We start from the raw sequence: 17326 nt of genomic DNA, 5'->3' as shown, positions 1-17326 counted from the left end.
AAGCTGCTTTGGGGCTCTCGCGTCAGCTGCCTCAGAGCCCCAGAGGGCCTTCAGTTCAAAATCGACAGAAGTCCACCTTGGGATTGCACGTTTTCCGTATCGGAGGAAGCGGCTGTAATGGATCAAGCAAACTTGGGCTGGGGTTTATACCGTTCCCTGGATATATCAGTGCTGACATTTTTGTTTTATTTTATTCGGCAAACCATTTCAGCTCCCGAAGAGAAGTATTTGACCCTGGAGGGGTTTCACAGATTTGTCATTGACCGAGCAAAGCAGGACATTCGTAGCGTCTGGCGGGCCATTCTGTCCTGCGGTTATGACCTCCATTTTGAAAGGTAGGGGAACGCGCAGCTGTTGGAAACCCTTGCAGCCGCGTAGGAGGTGGTCTTCTTCCTCTGAGCCCCCTCCTCCTCCTCCTCCTCCTCTTTCCCCCAGGTGCGCTTGCCTTGATGCCAGGCACGCCCAGAAAGCCTGCCGCAAGTGGTCCTTGGAGATGGACGTGGCCCTGGTCCGGTACATCAACCGGCTCTGCCGCCATCTGGCCATAACCCCTGCACGGCTGCACCCCCACGAAGTATACCTGGACTCCGCCGATGCAGCAGACCCCCAGGTCTCCTGCCTCTTGAGTACGTGCAGAACTCTCCCTTCTTTCTCCTCCTCCTCCATGGGGGGATCAGTCCCGTTTCCCTCCCCCCACCGCCGTTTTTCACCAACTCCTGACCTCTGTGCTCTGTCGCAGACATCCCCATCGAAAGCCTCCGCCTGCGTTTCGCCTTGCTGCAGTCCCTCAACACCACCCTGGAGACCTTCTTCCTTCCACTGGTGGAGCTCCGGCAGACCAAGGTGTACCCCAACAGCATCGCTGCCCTTCTGCAAGAGGCCAAAGGTCAGGGCTCGGGCGGATGAGGGGGGAGGCTAAAGCCGGTGGAGACCTCGCGAGCATACTTGATGGCCTTCTTACCAGACCGTGTCCCAAGGCCAAATTTATAACACTGGACGGGAGAATGATTGGATTAGTTTAATTTTGGTTTAGTTCACTTTAGACCACGGGTCTCCAACCTTAGCAACTTTAAGGCTTGTGGACTTCAATTCCCAGAATTCCTCAGCCAGCCATGAATGATAGAGTTAGAAGAGACCAGAAGGGTCATCTAAATCAGGGGTCTCTAACCTTAGCACCTTTAAAACTTAGCTTTGCTGGCTGAGGAACCCTGGGAGTTGAAGTCCACAGGTCTTAAAGTTGCCAAGGTTGGAGAGTCCTTCTTTAGGCAGAGATGAAATGGAAGTGGGTTTTAGTTTTTACCCACCTGCTACATTTGGATTGTGGATTCTGGAAAAACCACCTGAGGCAGAGGATGCCAATATTCTATTTTATGAAGGAATTTGTATTGGAAAAAGGCAGAATAATTGTACGGATGGGTCAAGGAAAGCAAATGAAAAATAAGCAACTTCTTTTGGTTCCCATTTTCTCCGGGTTGGTTAATCCCATCTACAGGTCACCAGTGCAGAATCCACGGAGAGAGGAGTAGAAATAATGTCAATTGTGCAAAGGGACTGGCGGGAAACGGCTCTTGTATTCCGGGTTGTGAGGTTGTCCCTCATGGAAGGACTGCCATGTTTGTTCTGTTCCTTCAGGACTGATCTTTTACGACACAAAAGTGACGGTCTTGAACCGCCTGCTCAATGCCACCGTGCAGAGAACAGCTGATCACGCAGCCCCAGAGATCACCTTGGACCCCCTTGAAATAGTGGGAGGTAGGAATTTCAGGGGAAGCCCCCTCTTCTTCTCTGTCCCTCCTGAGCCGGGTGGGATCATCAGAACTTCGCAGTTTGTTTTTTGCCATTTTTCAGCCCACCTTCTCTTTCTGCTCGTCTCCCACAGGAGAGATTCGTTCTTCGGAAAATTCCTACTTCTGCCAGGCTGCCCGGCAACTGGCTTGCGTCCCGTCGTCGCAGCTCTGCGTGAAGTTGGCCAGTGGAGGAGACCCCACTTATGCCTTCAACATTCGCTTCACTGGCGAGGAGGTTCACGGCACAAGTAAGCCGCTGGCTGGGAGGGGGCTTCCTGCTCAAAACGTTGAGAAGAACTGCCTGAACGTTTCAGCCGGGATGCAGGTCCCACTTGGTCTCTCAAAATAAGTGCTTGTTTCTTTCTCCTTAATGTATAAAGTGTCCCACTATATTCCCCAGTTAATCTCAACATCCCTGTAAAACATGGAGGGGCCCAAATGTAAAAAATGGCTGGTGGATAAGTTGAGTGAGTTGTTTGGATGGATGGATGGATGGATGGATGGATGGATGGATGGATGGATGGATGGATGATGGAAGGATGGATGGATGGATGGTCGGTTGGTTGGTCAGTCGGTGGGATGGTTGGTTGGTCATTGATGATTGGTGAATCTGACAAGGAAGTTATTATTGTACTCACATCTTGCTTCTAGGTTCATCTTCTTGACCACTGGATTAAAAAAACGTGGTTAAAAGAAACATTTTATGACCAGTGTCATCCATGTGTCTTCCAGGTGGATCTTTCCGTCACTTTCTTTGGCAGGTCTGTAAGGAGCTCCAGAGTACGTTGCTGTCCCTCCTTTTGCTGTGTCCAAGCTCATCGGTCAACAAGAACAAGGTAGGCCTGCGGGTACCCAGGGCCTACAGAGCCCCGTGCTTGATTGTGAAGCTGCAGCCAATTGGCATCAGTGGGGACTCTTCACCCCTAGCCTCCTCGTAGGAGAGGTGCTTTGAGAGGTTTTCCACAGCCAACTAACCGAGCAAACGATAATTCCTCAGAAGCACTGGACTTCCAAACCCATGCCGATTTTTCATCCCCAGGGCAAATACATCTTGACCCCCAGTCCCATCAGCTACGGGGAGGAACAGCTGCTGCACTTCTTTGGGCAACTGCTAGGCATCGCCATTCGGGCTGATGTCCCTCTGCCTTTGGATCTCCTGCCCTCCTTCTGGAAGATCTTGGTAGGGGAACCGCTGGAGCCAGATGTGGACCTCCAGGAGGCTGACGTGCTAACCTACAATTACGTCAAAAAATTTGAAAACGTAAGTCTTCTCTGGTGCTGTATCCACTTTCCCAGCCTTGAGGGGGGGGGGATGGGGGGTTGTAAGATCTTCAAAATAACATTTAAATCTATGTGTAATTCTTCTTGCGTTAATGACCCATTTAGCCAACTCACAAGCTTAGTCATAAATTGCAAGGCCTCTCCGTCTTCAGGAGCAAAGCAGAGAAATAAATTCAAAAGCCTGTTTGGTTTTGGTTTGGCTTCGTCCTAGTGCGTTTGGTTCAGTTTGTGAACATAGTTTCAGATGTGCTGAATTAACACCCGTGCATAACGTCCTGGTCCTAGTGAGGAAATCTCTTGTCTGTGCTGTCTTAGCTGAACGATGAAACCGAGCTGGAGGCCCTGTGTGCGGAGATCGCCTCCCAGCACCTGGCCATGGAGAGCCCGGACAGCCCCAACAAGCCCAGCTGCAAGTTCACCTACGTGACCATGACCGGGGAAGAGGTGGAGCTGTGCGCCCGAGGCAGACACATCCCTGTGGTGTGAGTAGCAGGAGGCAGGGTCAACCCTGAAGCTGACCTGACCGAAGCCATTTTGAGGCTTCAGTGTTGCCACGCTGGAGCTGACGGATAGGGAGTGGGGAGGAATAGAGATAGCCGGGGGTTTGTAGCCAAAACGAAATACTTTCTCCTGGGAACCAAGGACATTCTCACGCCTGTTCTGGGAGAGGAGGAGTAATGTTACCAAGCAACCGGATGGCACCGTGATTGGACCATGTGACTGACTGACTGACTGGGGAAGGGGAGGGGAAACGTTTACTTTTAATTAGGTGAACCTTTAGAGTCGGTTTTCACCAGAACCGTGCCAATATGATATACCCAATAAAACTATTCTTTGAGGAATCTACCGGCCTCGGGGTGGGTGTATTACTTGCTGCGGGTGTATTACTTGGAACCCTGACATTAAACCGACTCGAAAGGTTCTCGGTCCATGAGCTGGGGGCCCTCGAAGCACCTCTGAAGGCAGCTGAGGGCTGACATGGCTCAGCCTCGACGTGGGTCTCAGCTCCCTTCGTGCCTCCTTTATGGCTGGGGCTTGCAAGGCTCAGGAAAGAGCGTCCTCGCTTTGAAGGAACCTGGAGGGAAGGAGGAAGCACAAGCGTTAGGTGGTAGACAAGCCACGCGGGGCTTCCTAACCCTGAGAAAAGGCTCGGAACCCATCTCTCTCTCTCTCTCTCTCTCTCTCTCTCTCTCTCTCCCTCTCTCTCTCCAGGTGGGAGAACAAGGACGTCTACGCCGCGGCCATTCGCAACCTGAGGCTACACGAGCTGCAGACGGCAGAGTGCGTGATGGCCGTGAGAGCCGGTTTGGCCTCCATCATCCCGCTGCAGATTTTGACCTTGCTGACCCCCCTGGAGTTGGAACTGAGGACTTGTGGGCTCCCCTACATCAACCTGGAATTCCTCAAGGTAATTTGAGGGGCCTCCAGCCTGAGGCAGGGAAGCAGGAGGCGGCCTGCAGGAACCGGGGAGGGTTCAAGGAGACATTTTAGGCCATCAAGAAGACAGCAGCTGCTCATCCTCCTTTCCTCCCGTTCGTCTTTCACCACGGCAAAAATTATTCGTAGGCGAGTTGAGACCGAAACAAGAACTGGCTTAGATGTAGACCACAGCGGAGAAAACTCCAAACTGAAGTTGAATAGAGACAGAAAAGTGAGGTTTGGGAGCTCAAGGTGGTTTAGAGCAGAGTCTCCAACCTCGGCAACTTTGTGGACTTCAACTCTGGGAGTTGCCGAGGTTGGAGACGCCTGGTGTAGAGTGTTTTGCGATCTATTAACTAGCTTCCCTTCCTTCCTTCCTTCCGTCTTTTTCCCCTTGGCCACCCACAGGCACACACGATGTACCAAGTTGGGCTGATGGAGACCGACCAGCATATTGAATTTTTCTGGGGGGCCTTGGAGATGTTCACCCAGGAGGAGCTCTGCAAATTCATCAAGTTTGCCTGCAACCAGGAGCGCATCCCCTTCACATGTCCCTGCAAGGATGGGGGTCCAGACACCGCCCACGTGCCGCCCTACCCCATGAAAATTGCGCCCCCGGATGGCACTTCAGGTAACCGTTGTTTCCTTGCGCAGAAATGAACAGGAGGAGGTCTTTCAGCAGGAAGAAAATTGGGAGTGGGGGGGGGGGCTGAGCCAAACCACGGGGTTTTGTCTCAAGGGATTTGAGGGGCCCAATGTTGGTTTGGCCCTCGCCACAGTTAAGTGGGGGTTAACGCCTGCTTGGTGTAGAACGGCAGTGTGACTTTTGTCCTTCCTTGGCATTGTCATTTGAAACACAACCCCTGGCCAGCTGTTTCCTCTATGAGTAGCACACTTAACCTGAAATCAGAGAGCTGGGGGAGAAGAGGGGAGAGAGAGAGATCCATCAGGAGAAGAAAGCCCCCTTCTAGCAGGCGCTGACTCTCTTCCTCCTTCCTGTGATCCCTACAGGCTCCCCGGATTCACGGTACATCCGCGTGGAGACCTGCATGTTCATGATCAAACTCCCTCAGTATTCCTCGTTGGAGATCATGCTGGAAAAACTCCGGTACGCCATCCACTATCGCGAGGACCCTCTCAGCGGCTGACCTGCTTCCCTCCGAGGGGAGGCCCTTCAGAGGACGCACCGGAGAAGCCAAGCCAAGCCACGGCCAAGCAAGAGCGGAAGGTGAATTTGCTCCTCGCCTTCGTTCTTGCAACGGCCTTCGTGGAAGACTTCCTCTTCGTAGATTTCTGGGGTGGATGGAACCAAATGCTGCTGTTGCTGCTGCTGCCTTATAGAAAACTTAGTCCGGGGACCGAGGTTTGCAATCCTGGGGGATTCCCCCCGCCCCCATTTCGTCCTCATCGGAATGGAGCTCGTGGCCGAAGGGAGACTCGGGCCGTGCAAGGGGAAGATCTTCTGCCACCATTTCTGAATGCATCGGTGAAGCAACCACACTTCGTTTTTTGGGGGGTGGGGATCGGGGCTTAACGTAACTCAGCTAGACAAGAAGTTCCGTGTTTTTTCCCCCACTTTTTTGCCAGGGTTGGTTGGAACTGGAGGTGGCAACTTCACACATTCCACACTGTAGGGTGATAAAAGAACAATCGCTTCCCGTTTGCCTAAAGCCTAAATTGTGACGGTCGGAAGGAAGGGGTGGGGGAGGGGTGCCCGTCGCACCGCTGGAGTGATCGCTGCTTCATTGGCTCAGATCCAGTGCCCCCCCCCCAAGGTCCCGCCTCACGCTCAGAAATGGTCCTTCCGAGATTCTCGTTCGCACGTTGCCTTTTAAGAGAGGAGGATCCTGTGTTCTTCCTTGGCAAAAGACGGAAAGGCTCCGACTGGCTTTCTGGTTCTTAGTTTAACCAAGGGAACTGGCCAGACGGGCGCCATGGTAGCCCCGCTGCCCTCGCCAGATGCGCCTTCGTTTCAAAGGACGCGCCAAGCACCACCGTCAAACCTCTAGCCGAAAAGAGAGTCGGACCGAGCCGTTTTGGGGTCGCTTTCGAACTCAAAGACTCCAAAGGCCCCGGTGCTACTTGGAAGATGCAGCACTCACAGCTGGCTTCCTTCTCTCTCTCCCCCCCCCCCACAACCTCCCCTCCGCAGAAGCCAGGTTATTGCAAGCTGTCCTCTTTAAAGGAAGCCCCTCCCTCATTTTGCTCATCCGTCGGCCTGGAGGAGCTGTATGTATTGTATATTTCTGTGAATACTGTTAATTCTTTGGCCTGAGTGACGTGCGGATGGAGGTCGGCAACGACGACTGGGAAGACGATTGGGTGGCTGTTTCAGTCGAGGGGGCGAAGGCCGCCACCCTTGCGTAGTCACCCCCCTTTGAGCCTTGACACCCCCCCGCCCCCCACCCCATATTCGGGCTAAGGCAAGGCGGGATGGTGCACCTATTGCACTTGGGAGAAACCCCGTTAGAACACTTTGCTCCATCCACAAAAGATGGGCAGCCATTTTCCAGATTTGGGGTGGGTGGGTGGGTGGTGCATATGGATCCGAAACACCCCCTTTCTCCTCAGGGGGCTTCTTGTTCAAATACCTCACAGATACCTTTCAGTGGCCACATCGGCGGATGCTCCCTCCCCCTCCCAGAGACCCGCAGGGGGTCCAGAGTGACCCTCATTCGGGCCCCAACGTGTGTGTGTGCTGTACAAGTGACTTGATGTATATTTATTCCAATTATTTATGGTTGCATTTAATGGGGGGGGGAGAGAAATGGTCTTCTATGGTGTTTACACCCCCACTTACTGTAAATGGAGCTTCTGGGGGGGGGGGGAGAACGACTTCTCTCCACGGTGGATTCCTTGGGAAGAGCAGATGGGGTGGGGGGCAAGCGGAAGGAAACTGCTCCGTCAGAGGGAGCAAACTGTGAATGAAGGAAATGGGTCGTGGGGGTGGGGGCTCCAGAGTCCGCCAGGCTCTTTTCAGCTGGCTCTGCCAGTGGCTGCTGCTCAAACGGTCCAAAGTAAGAATCTGGCCCTGTGTGAGTTTCTTTCCTTTCTAACTTGAATAGTTGTTCTGAATGTAGAAAGCTGCTCCCGAAGGCAGCCGAGAGCCTGGAGGCATTTCAGTTGAAGCTTTACGTTAGGTATCCGTTTTTCCTATTTATTATCCACAGGGTGACCCCTGGAAGTGCTTTGGGGGCAGGCGGGTTCTGGGCCGGAGGGGGAATTCTGCAGGCGCTTCCTGCCCCAGCTCACTTTGGGATGGGTTTACTGCACTGTCTTTTTTTTTTTTTAATTTATTTATATTTACTTAAGCAAAGGTGTAAATATTTTGTATAAAAGAGAAAAGTGAGCCAAGGGCTGCCCCTTTCTCGGGGCAAGGAGGACTCGGCGTTTCCTTCTGCCCAGGGAAGATCGGCTGCCCGTCTAAACAAGGCCTGTTTGCCATTCTTTCGTTAATTTATTCTCTACTTATCACCACCCACCCTCTCGATTCTACCACAACGGACTCCCCTCCCTAGAACTCTTCTCAAGAATGTTTAAAAAAGAAGAAAAAAAAAAACCCCGACAACCACTGCAGCTTGTCTCCACTGTAAAAACACACAACAGCCCTCTCGCCCTTGGAAAGAACACCGCAAGGTGGGTTCCACTTGTTTTTAAGAATTCTTTGGCTTTTCTTGTATTTAATAAATGCTTACATTTGGTGGAAGTCTCCGTGAAGCAGCTGTTTTTGGGGAGTCAGGGCTGGGCCACGGAGGGGAGGGGAGGGGGAAGGAAACCAGGCAAGGGAGCTAACAGGAAGGGGGGGGGCAGAGCCACAAATTGCAGCAGTCAGCTTCTGTTTCTGCTTATGGGCTGGATTTGCACCCAAGGCCACCATGTGAGTAGCCTGTGGCATGAGCCTCGTCTTAATGAATGGCCCAGAGATCAAGACAAGATGGACTAATAGATACAAACTTTTATTGTAAGAAATTTAAAAGTCTCAAACACGCACAGTCCTCTTTCGCACTCGGAACACCAGTTTCAGCTTCTCAGGCTGTGCAACTGAATGAGGAGCCCCCAGGGTAGTGATGGTGGTGGGTGATGGGGGAGATTTCCCTCTTTTTCACATCGACTGAAAACCTGGGCTGGGAAGGAGAAGAAAAGAGGCGGCCGAGGGCTGGCAGGGACACTCCTAGCAGCAAAGGCACCGAGTTCAAACTCAGCAACTACTAACTAGCCTTTCTATTCTTTAGGCCTTTGGAAAAGGGGGGGGGGTGTTTGTTTCTCTACACTTGCAAAGAGGAAACATCTGCTCAAGCAAAAAGTTTTGAGCTCCGGAACGACTCGGCCCTCAAGCGGAAAGCAATGGGGCCGAGACTCCCCCCCCCCCCAACCCCTGTACTCCCACTCAAACAGCAACAAAACATGGCACAACTGACAGAGCAATCATGGAATCCTGCTGCCACCGCGGTCTGCGACCTGCAAAGTGCCGGTCCCCCCGCAATTCCCGCAGAAATCACGTCACGAGTCTGTGCCGGAAGGGAGGGAGGGAGGGAGGCCGCAAACTCCTCATTCTCTGTCGGGATCGGCCGATTTCACTTGCCAGGGTTTTGCCTGGAGGGGAGAGAAACGCCAGAGGCTCTGCTTGGGAAGGAGGAAGGAGGGGCAAATGGGATGCTTAGTAGTTCTATCTCCTGCCACTGCGGTATTCGGAAGCCGGACAGGAGCGCTTCCAGACCCTGAATTTTCAGAGAGAAGATGCTGGGTTTCTTCGCCTCCTCGTGATTCAGAGAGGAAGGAAGAGCTCAAGGCGGCCAACTGAGACCTTAACCCCGTAAAGTTGCAGGTGAAACAATCCTGCGAGCACGCGTGGCCCTGCTGGCCTTCACGCGCGCGGGAGCAGTGATACCCGGAAGAGTGGTTCTCCATTGCGCATACACAAGCCAGCACCCAAACACCCGGATACCGGCATGGAAGTGCGCCCGATGAACAGCTGGCCATCGTGCGTGCGCGCAACATCAACCTGGAAGGTCGGGTGCTGGCCTGCGCGTGTGTGCCAGCTTCCAGGTTCTGCCGCTCCCGCGTGAGCAACAGCCAGCTGACTGGCGCACATGTGAGCATAGAGGAACACAGAAGAAGAGCCAGCGAAGCCGCACATTCTTCGTGGGATGGTTTCGCGTGCCGGAACCATAGGTTCACCGACACTGCTCTAACCTACATGTACACTATCATCTAAACGCAGATTTTCCTAAACAACGCGGTTCCAGGCATCTGAAATGCGTGAAGTTTCATTAAGGTCTCTGATCAACGGTTGAAGGTTGATTCAGACGTTGCAAAGGGTTCATTCAGCTCCTGTTGCAGAATTGGTTTTTTTTTTTTTAAAAAAAACCTCCCTTGCCCAAGAGGCCATCGGCCAAAATGCAACCCTTACCTTGGCATTATTGAAGTGGGGTGGAGTTGCAGGACTTTGTCCTCCTCCTTCCTGTCTTAGGCTGAAGGGGAAGGGAGGGAGGGGGGAAAAACAGGGATAGTTTTAGAAATAAATCTTTTCTTCAAGGTTATTTTAAAATTCCCTCCACCCTCAACCCCGAAACAGCCGCCTCTTCCAAGTTACACCAGAAGGCAAAAAGATTATAGATTGCCTCCCACCCACCTTAACAAGGAGCGGCCCAGATGTGCAGCCATCACCCCATCAAGAAGATTCTAATTCGAGCATAAATCGAAACTTTGAAAGCTGGTTTTGTGACTCGGGAAGCCCTACCTTGGGCGAGTTGGGAGTGCAAGAGGGAAGCTCGGAATATAGGTGCTGGGAGCGAAGTCCGAGGGGGGGTATCTGGCAGGGAGAGGGGTGGCCACAGGGTCACTCGGGCTCCGGCCTGGAGTCCGTCCTTCACTCCCGTCTCCCGGTTTCTTCGGCTTCCTTGCCTTGGAAAGAGCAACCGGATCCTCCCTCCGGTTGTTGGGAGCGCTCAGCTGAACGCGCCTGGCAGCCACCTGGGAGTAGCTCCTCGGAGCAGGCTGGAAAGGCTGCTGAAGCTGAAGCTGCTCCAGGTACTGAGGGGAGAGCTCACCTGGCGCAGAAAGGAGAGAGGGAAGGCATCTTGGGGACCAGAGAGACGCAGAGGACACGCGGGGCCTGAACTCAGGATATGAAACCAGGGTCTAAACTCCCACCAGGAGGGCCGAAAGACACCAATGATCACCCCTCCCCGTCCACTTCTCCACAGCCCTTTGCTCGGGACTATCCTCCTTGGTGGATGCCCAGAAGAGGCACGGCTGCTCTGCAGGGCCTACAGTTTTGTGCGCCACCAAGAATTGGCCGGCGTTACCTTGGTGCCGGATGTGTCTTCTGGGGAGATCTGGAGACTCGGTTCCCAGAGAGCTTTCCATGATGGGAGACCCCGATGGCACAGGCGTCCTTCCGCTCGAGGGGGCGGTTGCTGGGCGCAAATCACACTGGTCCTGATTGGAGAGAAAGGGCTGCTGGTCACTGCCCCCACCCGTCCATCACTGAGCCAGGGGCTTCGCAGCCCTCCGTACCTGGTGGTGGAACAGGATCTCTTCCTCCAGCTGGACCCCACAGAACTCGCAAGGGAGCAGGAGGCTGTCCTGCATGCCATGCTGGGGGGGGGACGTCCCTCCGCGGCCCACAGAACGGCTGCCGGGCAGCTCTCCCCACAGGCTGCTCAGACATTCCGTCGGGGGCACCAGGTTGCTCCTCTTGCTGAAGGAGGCCAAGGCACTTGAGGGGTTGCAGCCCGTCTGCCAGGAGCAGCAAAAAGAAACAAAGCGTTCGTTTCCACACGGCCCCAGACGGCAGCGGGCAAATGGAAGGAGGCCACGAGCAAAGGGCAGAGTTGTGATCTCTTCACAGTCCCTCTTCCTGTCCTCTGCCTTGGTCAGGCTTTCCTTCCCCCCCCTCCCTCTCCCCCCCCCCAGCCCCAGAAGATGGGACAGCCCACCTGGTGAAGGATTAGGTCTCCCTCGGGGTACAGCTCCTCACAGAATTCGCAAGGCAACAGGGTCTCCGCTGAAAGAGAAGAGAAACCACTCAAAACGGGGTCACAACCACCCAGCTGCCGCCTCCACCTTCTCAATCCCTTTGCCCACCTGCTCACACAGGCAACTCCTCCGCCAAGGACAGTGAGCCACCCAAGGGCGGCTTAGGAGTAGGGCGGGGTCACAGGGTTCCTTCCTATAGTATGTCCATTCCTGCCCCTCCAACCCCCGGATTAAGCAACCCCGAATACCGACGTACTTTTGGGCCTGTTGAGATTCTTGGCTGCTACCAGCAAATCTTGAGAGGGGTCCCTGGAGTTCTTTGCTTTGCCACAGTGGTCAGCTGCTCCGGTCTGGGGGGGACAGATGTTTTTCCAGAGTTCTCGGTGGAGCTCTGTCACACTGGGCTGGCCGAAGTTATTTTCATGCTGCAAACTGAGCGCCAGCAGGTAATCCAAGTTGTAGTCCGACTCTCCGTCCGCAGGCAGTGGGGGGGTCGTCTTTCCCAGAGAGGCTTCAGGGAACAAAACACCAAACAGCATGAGAAGCCAACCGGTCACCCTTCGTCCCAGCAGCAACACAAACGCAAAGAGGCAGAGAGTGGCTTTCAAAGCCTCTGAATTCGCGAGGCGCATTTAGAAAAGAGCCCATTTATGCGGGTGGCATCCCGGAGCAAAAGGGATTGTTTTGCCCTGGGGGGTGGGGATGGGGCTGCAGTTTCCTCTCAAGGCTTTTACCTCGATTGCGATCCGGCTGGGACGGGCCTCGGTTCTTCCAGCTGGATTCCCTGGGCAACTGGTCACCCGAGACCCAACTGTGCAGCTGGCTCTCCAGGAACCTGTTGCCCCTCAGTGGTGACTCTCCAGCGGAATCCGGCCGCAGGATGTTCCTGATGGTCTGGACGTTTTGCCAAGGGGCCTCGGGGTGGAAAGGCGGCTTCGCCTGGCCGCCCGGCTCTCCCGCCCCGGCCTTTTTCCCACAGTCGACGGGATGCGTTTTCAGTTCGCGCAGCAGGACGTTGCGGTTGCATCGGCCGCATCGCTCGGTCCGGGCCCCGCAGTAATCTTCGTGGTCCTGGAGCTTGCAGGAAGCCAGCTCAATGTCACAATGCTGACACACAACGGGCCTCAGGGGGCACTCGAAAGCCTGTGAGGGGAAGGCAGAAATGGCTCGTCACCTCCCGAAAGGAGGTTGCACCCGTTTCAGGAATCCATCCCACCGTCTGATAGCGAATCTTCTGTCCCCCACCCCACAGCGTTTCGGTGGACAAAATCAGGTAACTATTAGCTTACTCACTACATGATCCTGTAAGAGTCCTCTGTCCATTCTCATGCTGCATTTGCAGACAATCTAGGGTTCGAAAGAGATGCAGATCGGGGTCAAGGTTGCAGAATTGCGCCTGTCTCATCTAGAAGAGACACGGAGGGGGAGGGGCGTAGTGGGGGAGGCAACCTGGCCTGATCACCTGTGCGTGCTCCTGTTCCTGGTGAGTCCTCATTTCTGCTTTGGGGAAGGACTCCTTGCAGAGGGGGCAGACCCCGATGTTCCGACTGCAGTGAATCTCATGGATGGTGAAGTTTGCCAGAGGGATCTCTTTTTGACTGTAAGAGGCAGATGGACAGGGCACGTTGCAATGCCAAACTGTTTTATACATACATAATATATATAATATAATATAACAACAGAGTTGGAAGAGACCTTGGAGGCCTTCTAGGCCAACCCCCTGCCCAGGCAGGAAACCCTACACCATCTCAGTCAGATGGTTATCCAACATTTTCTTAAAAATTTCCAGTGTTGGAGCTTTCACAACTTCTGCAGGCAAGTCGTTCCACTTATTGTTCTAACTGTCAGGAAATTTCTCCTTAGTTCTAAGTTGCTTCTTTTCTTGATCAGTTTCCACCCATTGCTTCTTGTTCTACCCTCAGGTGCTTTGGAGACTAGCTTGACTCCCTCTTCTTTGTGGCAACCCCTGAGATATTGGAACACAGCTATCATGTCTCCCCTAGTCCTTCTTTTCATTAAACTAGACATACCCAGTTCCTGCAACCGTTCTTCATATGTTTTATCCCCCAGTCCCCTAATCATCTTTGTTGCTCTTCTCTGCACTCTTTCTAGAGTCTCCACATCTTTTTTACATCGTGGCGACCAAAACTGGATGCAGTATTCCAAGTGTGGCCTTACCAAGGCCTTATAAAGTGGCACTAACACTTCACGTGATCTTGATTTTATCCCTCTGTTTATGCAGCCCAGAACTGTGTTGGCTTTTTTAGCAGCTGCTGCACACTGCTGGCTCATATCTAAATAGTTATCCAATAGGACTCCAAGATCCCTCTCACAGGTACTACTATTCAGCAAGGTGCCACATATACGGTACCGATGCATTTCGGGTTTTTTTGCCTAAATGTAGAACCTTACTTTTTTCACTGTTGAATTTCATTTTGTTAGATAGCGCCCAATGTTCAAGTCTGTCAACATACATACATACATACATATGTATGTACTGGGACAAACAGAAACTCTTGCAAAATCTAGTCACCCTTTTTTTAAAACCCCTCTGCTATCCATAAAAGCACAGGCTTGAGTGGCTCAGCGCCCACGCCCACACACACACACTGACAGAAGCCAGCAGAAAGCAAAAACATTCAATTCCAAGCCCTTACCAATTGTTGCACAGTTGAGTTTCACTTTCGTGTTCTGCCACTGTGGCCATCTCCCTGCTGTTCCCGGAACCTAGTACAAAAAAAAAATTTGACTTTTCTCTCTCTCTCTCTCTCCCCTTGTCTTGATGTTTCACTCGCAGGGTTACTCATTCTGCTCCTACTCAGGGATTCTCTCCTTCACCAGCAACTTCCTGGCATTTCCTTCGGGGCCCTCGTGCGAGTGATGGCAAAGCTACCGAAGTGGTGTGCGGAGGCTTGGCGCCAAGGCGGCCGGCCGGTTTACCCAGTGCCAGGCCTCGGCCGCTGCCTGCCAATCTGTCCTCCCACACGGGGCCCAGAAGGAAAGGAGGCTTCAACGGGGAGGCTCTTCTCTGCCACCTCGGCGGCTGTTGCTGCCCATTGTCTCGCCGGTTCTAGAACCCAGCCAGGCCTTCTGGGCCCCGGGCCAGGCTTGTCCTGGGGGACTGCACCCCGTCGCCCACCGCCACCATTCTGCCCCTGAGGTCCTCGGGGGTGGCGCAGATGAGATGGAAAAGGTTTCTCTGCCTGGGGGAACCTGAAGCTACTTACCTGAGATGCCTCGAAGGGGAAACGAGAGCCTGCCCTCCCTCCCTCCCTGGAGGTCTCTTCCCAAAGGCCGCTGGAGGCCGAGGAGGAGGAGGAGGAGGAGGAAGAGGAGACTCAGCCGCCCTCCTGTCCATTAGGGAGTCCAGGGCTTGGACCCCCTCCCTTCTCCCCCTCCCTCCCTCCCTCCGGGAAAAACCGCCGGGCCCAGTTTCCTCGCGGGGAGCCAAGGCAGCGCGGCCGCATCTGGCCTACCCCGCAGGGCTGTTGTGAAGAGGGGAGGACTTGGCCGCCCCCAACCCGCGAAGGGCCTCGATTTCTTCCCCCACCCCAACATCGCTCCCGAAGGCGGCGGGGGGGGGAAGAAAAGGCCGCCTCCCACCCACCCCCGAGGCCCCCACCCCGAGCGCCGCTCGCTCGCTCACCCGCCCGCCGGCCTCACCTCTCGCTTCTCCTCTGCCAGCCGCGACCCGACCCGGCCCCGCCTCGGCCCCGCCGAGCCCCGCCCTCCGCCTCGCGATTGGCCGCCGTTGAGGCCGCCTCGCTCCGACTGGCCGGATTGGCTGCCCGCCCGCCTCCTGCCCCGCCTCCTTCTCCCGGGTCACCGGCCCGCCGCGCCAGACGTCACGCGGCAGGCCACGCCCACCGCCCCAGGGGCCCCTAGCGGCGCCTGCAGTTCTCCAGGCCCCTCCCCTCCCCTTCCCCTTCCCCTCCCCTCCCCTCCCCTCCCCTCCTCCAAGGCAGCCAGCCAGGCCGAGGGGCAGCCAGGGACCCCCGCGCTGACCCGCCCAGCCCAGCCACCCGCTTACTATTATTATTATTATTATTATTATTATTATTATTATTATTATTATTATTATTATTATTATTATTATTATTATTATTATTATTATTATTTATTAGATTTCTATACCGCCCTTCTCCCGAAGGACTCAGGGCGGTTTACAGCCAAAAATAAAACAGTAACAATATACAATTAAGAACAAATTAAAAAACTTATTATACAACATTTAAAAACTAAAACCATTAAAATTCATCTAAAATTTAGAAATTTAAAAAATTTAACAAAAAACTTAGGCCAGCCCCGCGCGAGTAAATAAATACGTTTTCAACTCGTGGCGAAAGGTCCGAAGATCTGATATTTGGCGCAAACCAGGGGGAAGTTCGTTCCAAAGAGTAGGAGCTCCTACAGAGAAGGATCTTCCCCTGGGGGCCGCCAGCTGACATTGTTTGGCGGACGGCACCCTGAGAAGTCCCTCTCTGTGTGAGCGTACAGGACGGTGGGAGGCATGGGGTAGGCGGTCCCGTAAGTACTACTAACTCACTCATCGGCTGCAGGGATGCGCGGAACAACCGTGGCAAGAAAGGGACAGAAAAGTTGGGCTCCATAGCGGTCATAAGTTGAGGACTGCCTGTATCTGTCCACCCTGGCAATTTTAAGAAGGCTGGATTCCAACTCCCAGAATTCCCAGTCGGCCAAGCCCTGCCCTAGTCAGACGCAGCCTCCCATCATCCCCTGCTTTTCCTCCTTTGGCCCATGGACCCTCTTCTCTCCCAACGCACACCAGGTGTGCAGGCCCCACCGACAGGCTGCAAAGCTTCCAGGAAGCCCCGAATGACACGCCCGGGGAAGGCAGCCATTCAAGCAGATCCTCCCGAAGGGAAAAATATACGTAGCAACTGACGGTCAAGACCGTCCATTCATAAATCAGTGACGTGGGGAGACAGATACGCATCCATTGCACAATTCCCTTTTGGGGCAAGCGACGGGATGCAAAGGGTAAGAATGTGTAAGCAGAGAACATTGGAGTCGCTACCAGCCCTTTCCTTCCGAGATGGGGCTTCTGTGGGCAGCAACAGGCTGTTAAAATAGCCTCCAGGTTAGACTTCATCACTGGCAGAGAAGAGCTGGGACTCGGGCTATGGCTGCCATTCTGGCCCAGTGGGCAACCGAGGGCCGTTGCACCTGGCACGGGCATGACTAAGGCTACTCTTCTCTTCCATTCTCTCGTCACCTTACGAAAAGAGCCTCTCGCGTAACGCTCAATCCTGCCATTTCAGGACGGCAAAGCAAACAAAATGCCCCCACAGCTCATGTGCAGAAAATAAGCCTCATTCCTGCTTTGAATCACAGAGGTTCTCAGAAGGTGCCCAAAATAAACATCTGTAAGGCTATATATAAACATTGTTCTGACATCAATGTGGACCCAGAAAGGAATGAAACTACATTTTCAGGAGGGTGATGAAGACTGAACAAACAACCCAAAGCAGAGGCAAATATTCAAAAAAAAGATCAATGTTACTAACAAAGGATTGATGAAAATAAGTAAATAACTTTTTCTGTCTTTTGAACCAGCAAGATCAGGGGAAAGCGCGAACGCAGTCCCCCACTACCACAAATTATGCAGTCGAGTTTCCCGCATTTGGGGAAATCGCAGGGGTCAGCACACCCGGAGTGCAATGGATGAGCCTCACCCTGGGAAAACCACCTTCATGATCATGGTGTCTCCCCTGCCAGGTAAGTATGAGTTGGGGTTGCACGGCTGCCTCCCTGCCCCTCCTCGCCTCTGCCCCCAAGACCATGGTGACTCCCCCAGAAAATCCTCAGCAAGCTCAGGAAGGCTCTGCTGAGATCCT

General features: G+C 53.7%; 2 protein-coding genes and 1 non-coding gene across 9 annotated transcripts in view; 1 reads left to right on the top strand and 2 right to left on the bottom strand.

Moving 5' to 3' along the window:
• The window catches only part of HECTD4 (HECT domain E3 ubiquitin protein ligase 4), a 58733-nt gene extending 50540 nt beyond the window's left edge, over nucleotides 1-8193 (top strand). For all 5 annotated transcript variants that reach the window (XM_058158342.1, XM_058158340.1, XM_058158341.1 and 2 more), the window contains exons 66-76: nucleotides 212-335; nucleotides 436-626; nucleotides 740-886; nucleotides 1633-1752; nucleotides 1880-2035; nucleotides 2520-2623; nucleotides 2827-3048; nucleotides 3384-3550; nucleotides 4281-4476; nucleotides 4896-5118; nucleotides 5499-8193. In XM_058158342.1, the coding sequence (XP_058014325.1) occupies nucleotides 212-335; nucleotides 436-626; nucleotides 740-886; nucleotides 1633-1752; nucleotides 1880-2035; nucleotides 2520-2623; nucleotides 2827-3048; nucleotides 3384-3550; nucleotides 4281-4476; nucleotides 4896-5118; nucleotides 5499-5635 (1787 nt within the window). In that variant the 3' untranslated portion in view covers nucleotides 5636-8193. The remainder of the gene's footprint in view (nucleotides 1-211; nucleotides 336-435; nucleotides 627-739; nucleotides 887-1632; nucleotides 1753-1879; nucleotides 2036-2519; nucleotides 2624-2826; nucleotides 3049-3383; nucleotides 3551-4280; nucleotides 4477-4895; nucleotides 5119-5498) is intronic.
• Nucleotides 8194-8424: 231 nt separating this feature from the next.
• On the bottom strand, nucleotides 8425-15179 carry TRAFD1 (TRAF-type zinc finger domain containing 1). 3 transcript variants are annotated; one of them, XM_058158343.1, is made up of 12 exons: nucleotides 15132-15179; nucleotides 14126-14195; nucleotides 12931-13066; nucleotides 12762-12815; nucleotides 12203-12611; nucleotides 11725-11979; nucleotides 11429-11496; nucleotides 11007-11228; nucleotides 10796-10928; nucleotides 10228-10537; nucleotides 9898-9958; nucleotides 8425-9080 (listed from the first exon to the last, which is right to left on the bottom strand). In XM_058158343.1, exons 2-12 carry the CDS (start codon nucleotides 14173-14175, stop codon nucleotides 9036-9038), a joined length of 1743 nt encoding a protein of 580 aa, XP_058014326.1. In that variant the 5' UTR covers nucleotides 14176-14195; nucleotides 15132-15179; the 3' UTR covers nucleotides 8425-9035. The 3 variants fall into 3 exon arrangements, with proteins under 3 accessions (XP_058014326.1, XP_058014327.1, XP_058014328.1); XM_058158344.1 differs by lacking the exon at nucleotides 15132-15179 and adding an exon at nucleotides 15115-15125; XM_058158345.1 differs by lacking the exon at nucleotides 15132-15179 and adding an exon at nucleotides 14696-14730.
• A 1872-nt stretch (nucleotides 15180-17051) lies between these two features.
• LOC131185920 (U1 spliceosomal RNA) lies at nucleotides 17052-17215 on the bottom strand. The gene has a single exon (XR_009152260.1). It is a non-coding gene; the product is annotated as a U1 spliceosomal RNA (small nuclear RNA).
• Nucleotides 17216-17326: the final 111 nt, after the last annotated feature.

The sequence above is a fragment of the Ahaetulla prasina genome, chromosome 15, assembly GCF_028640845.1.
Source record: "Ahaetulla prasina isolate Xishuangbanna chromosome 15, ASM2864084v1, whole genome shotgun sequence".
In the NCBI taxonomy this organism is placed as follows: domain Eukaryota; kingdom Metazoa; phylum Chordata; class Lepidosauria; order Squamata; family Colubridae; genus Ahaetulla; species Ahaetulla prasina.
Note: the sequence above shows the minus strand (reverse complement) of the source record. Positions and strands in the feature narration are given on the sequence as shown.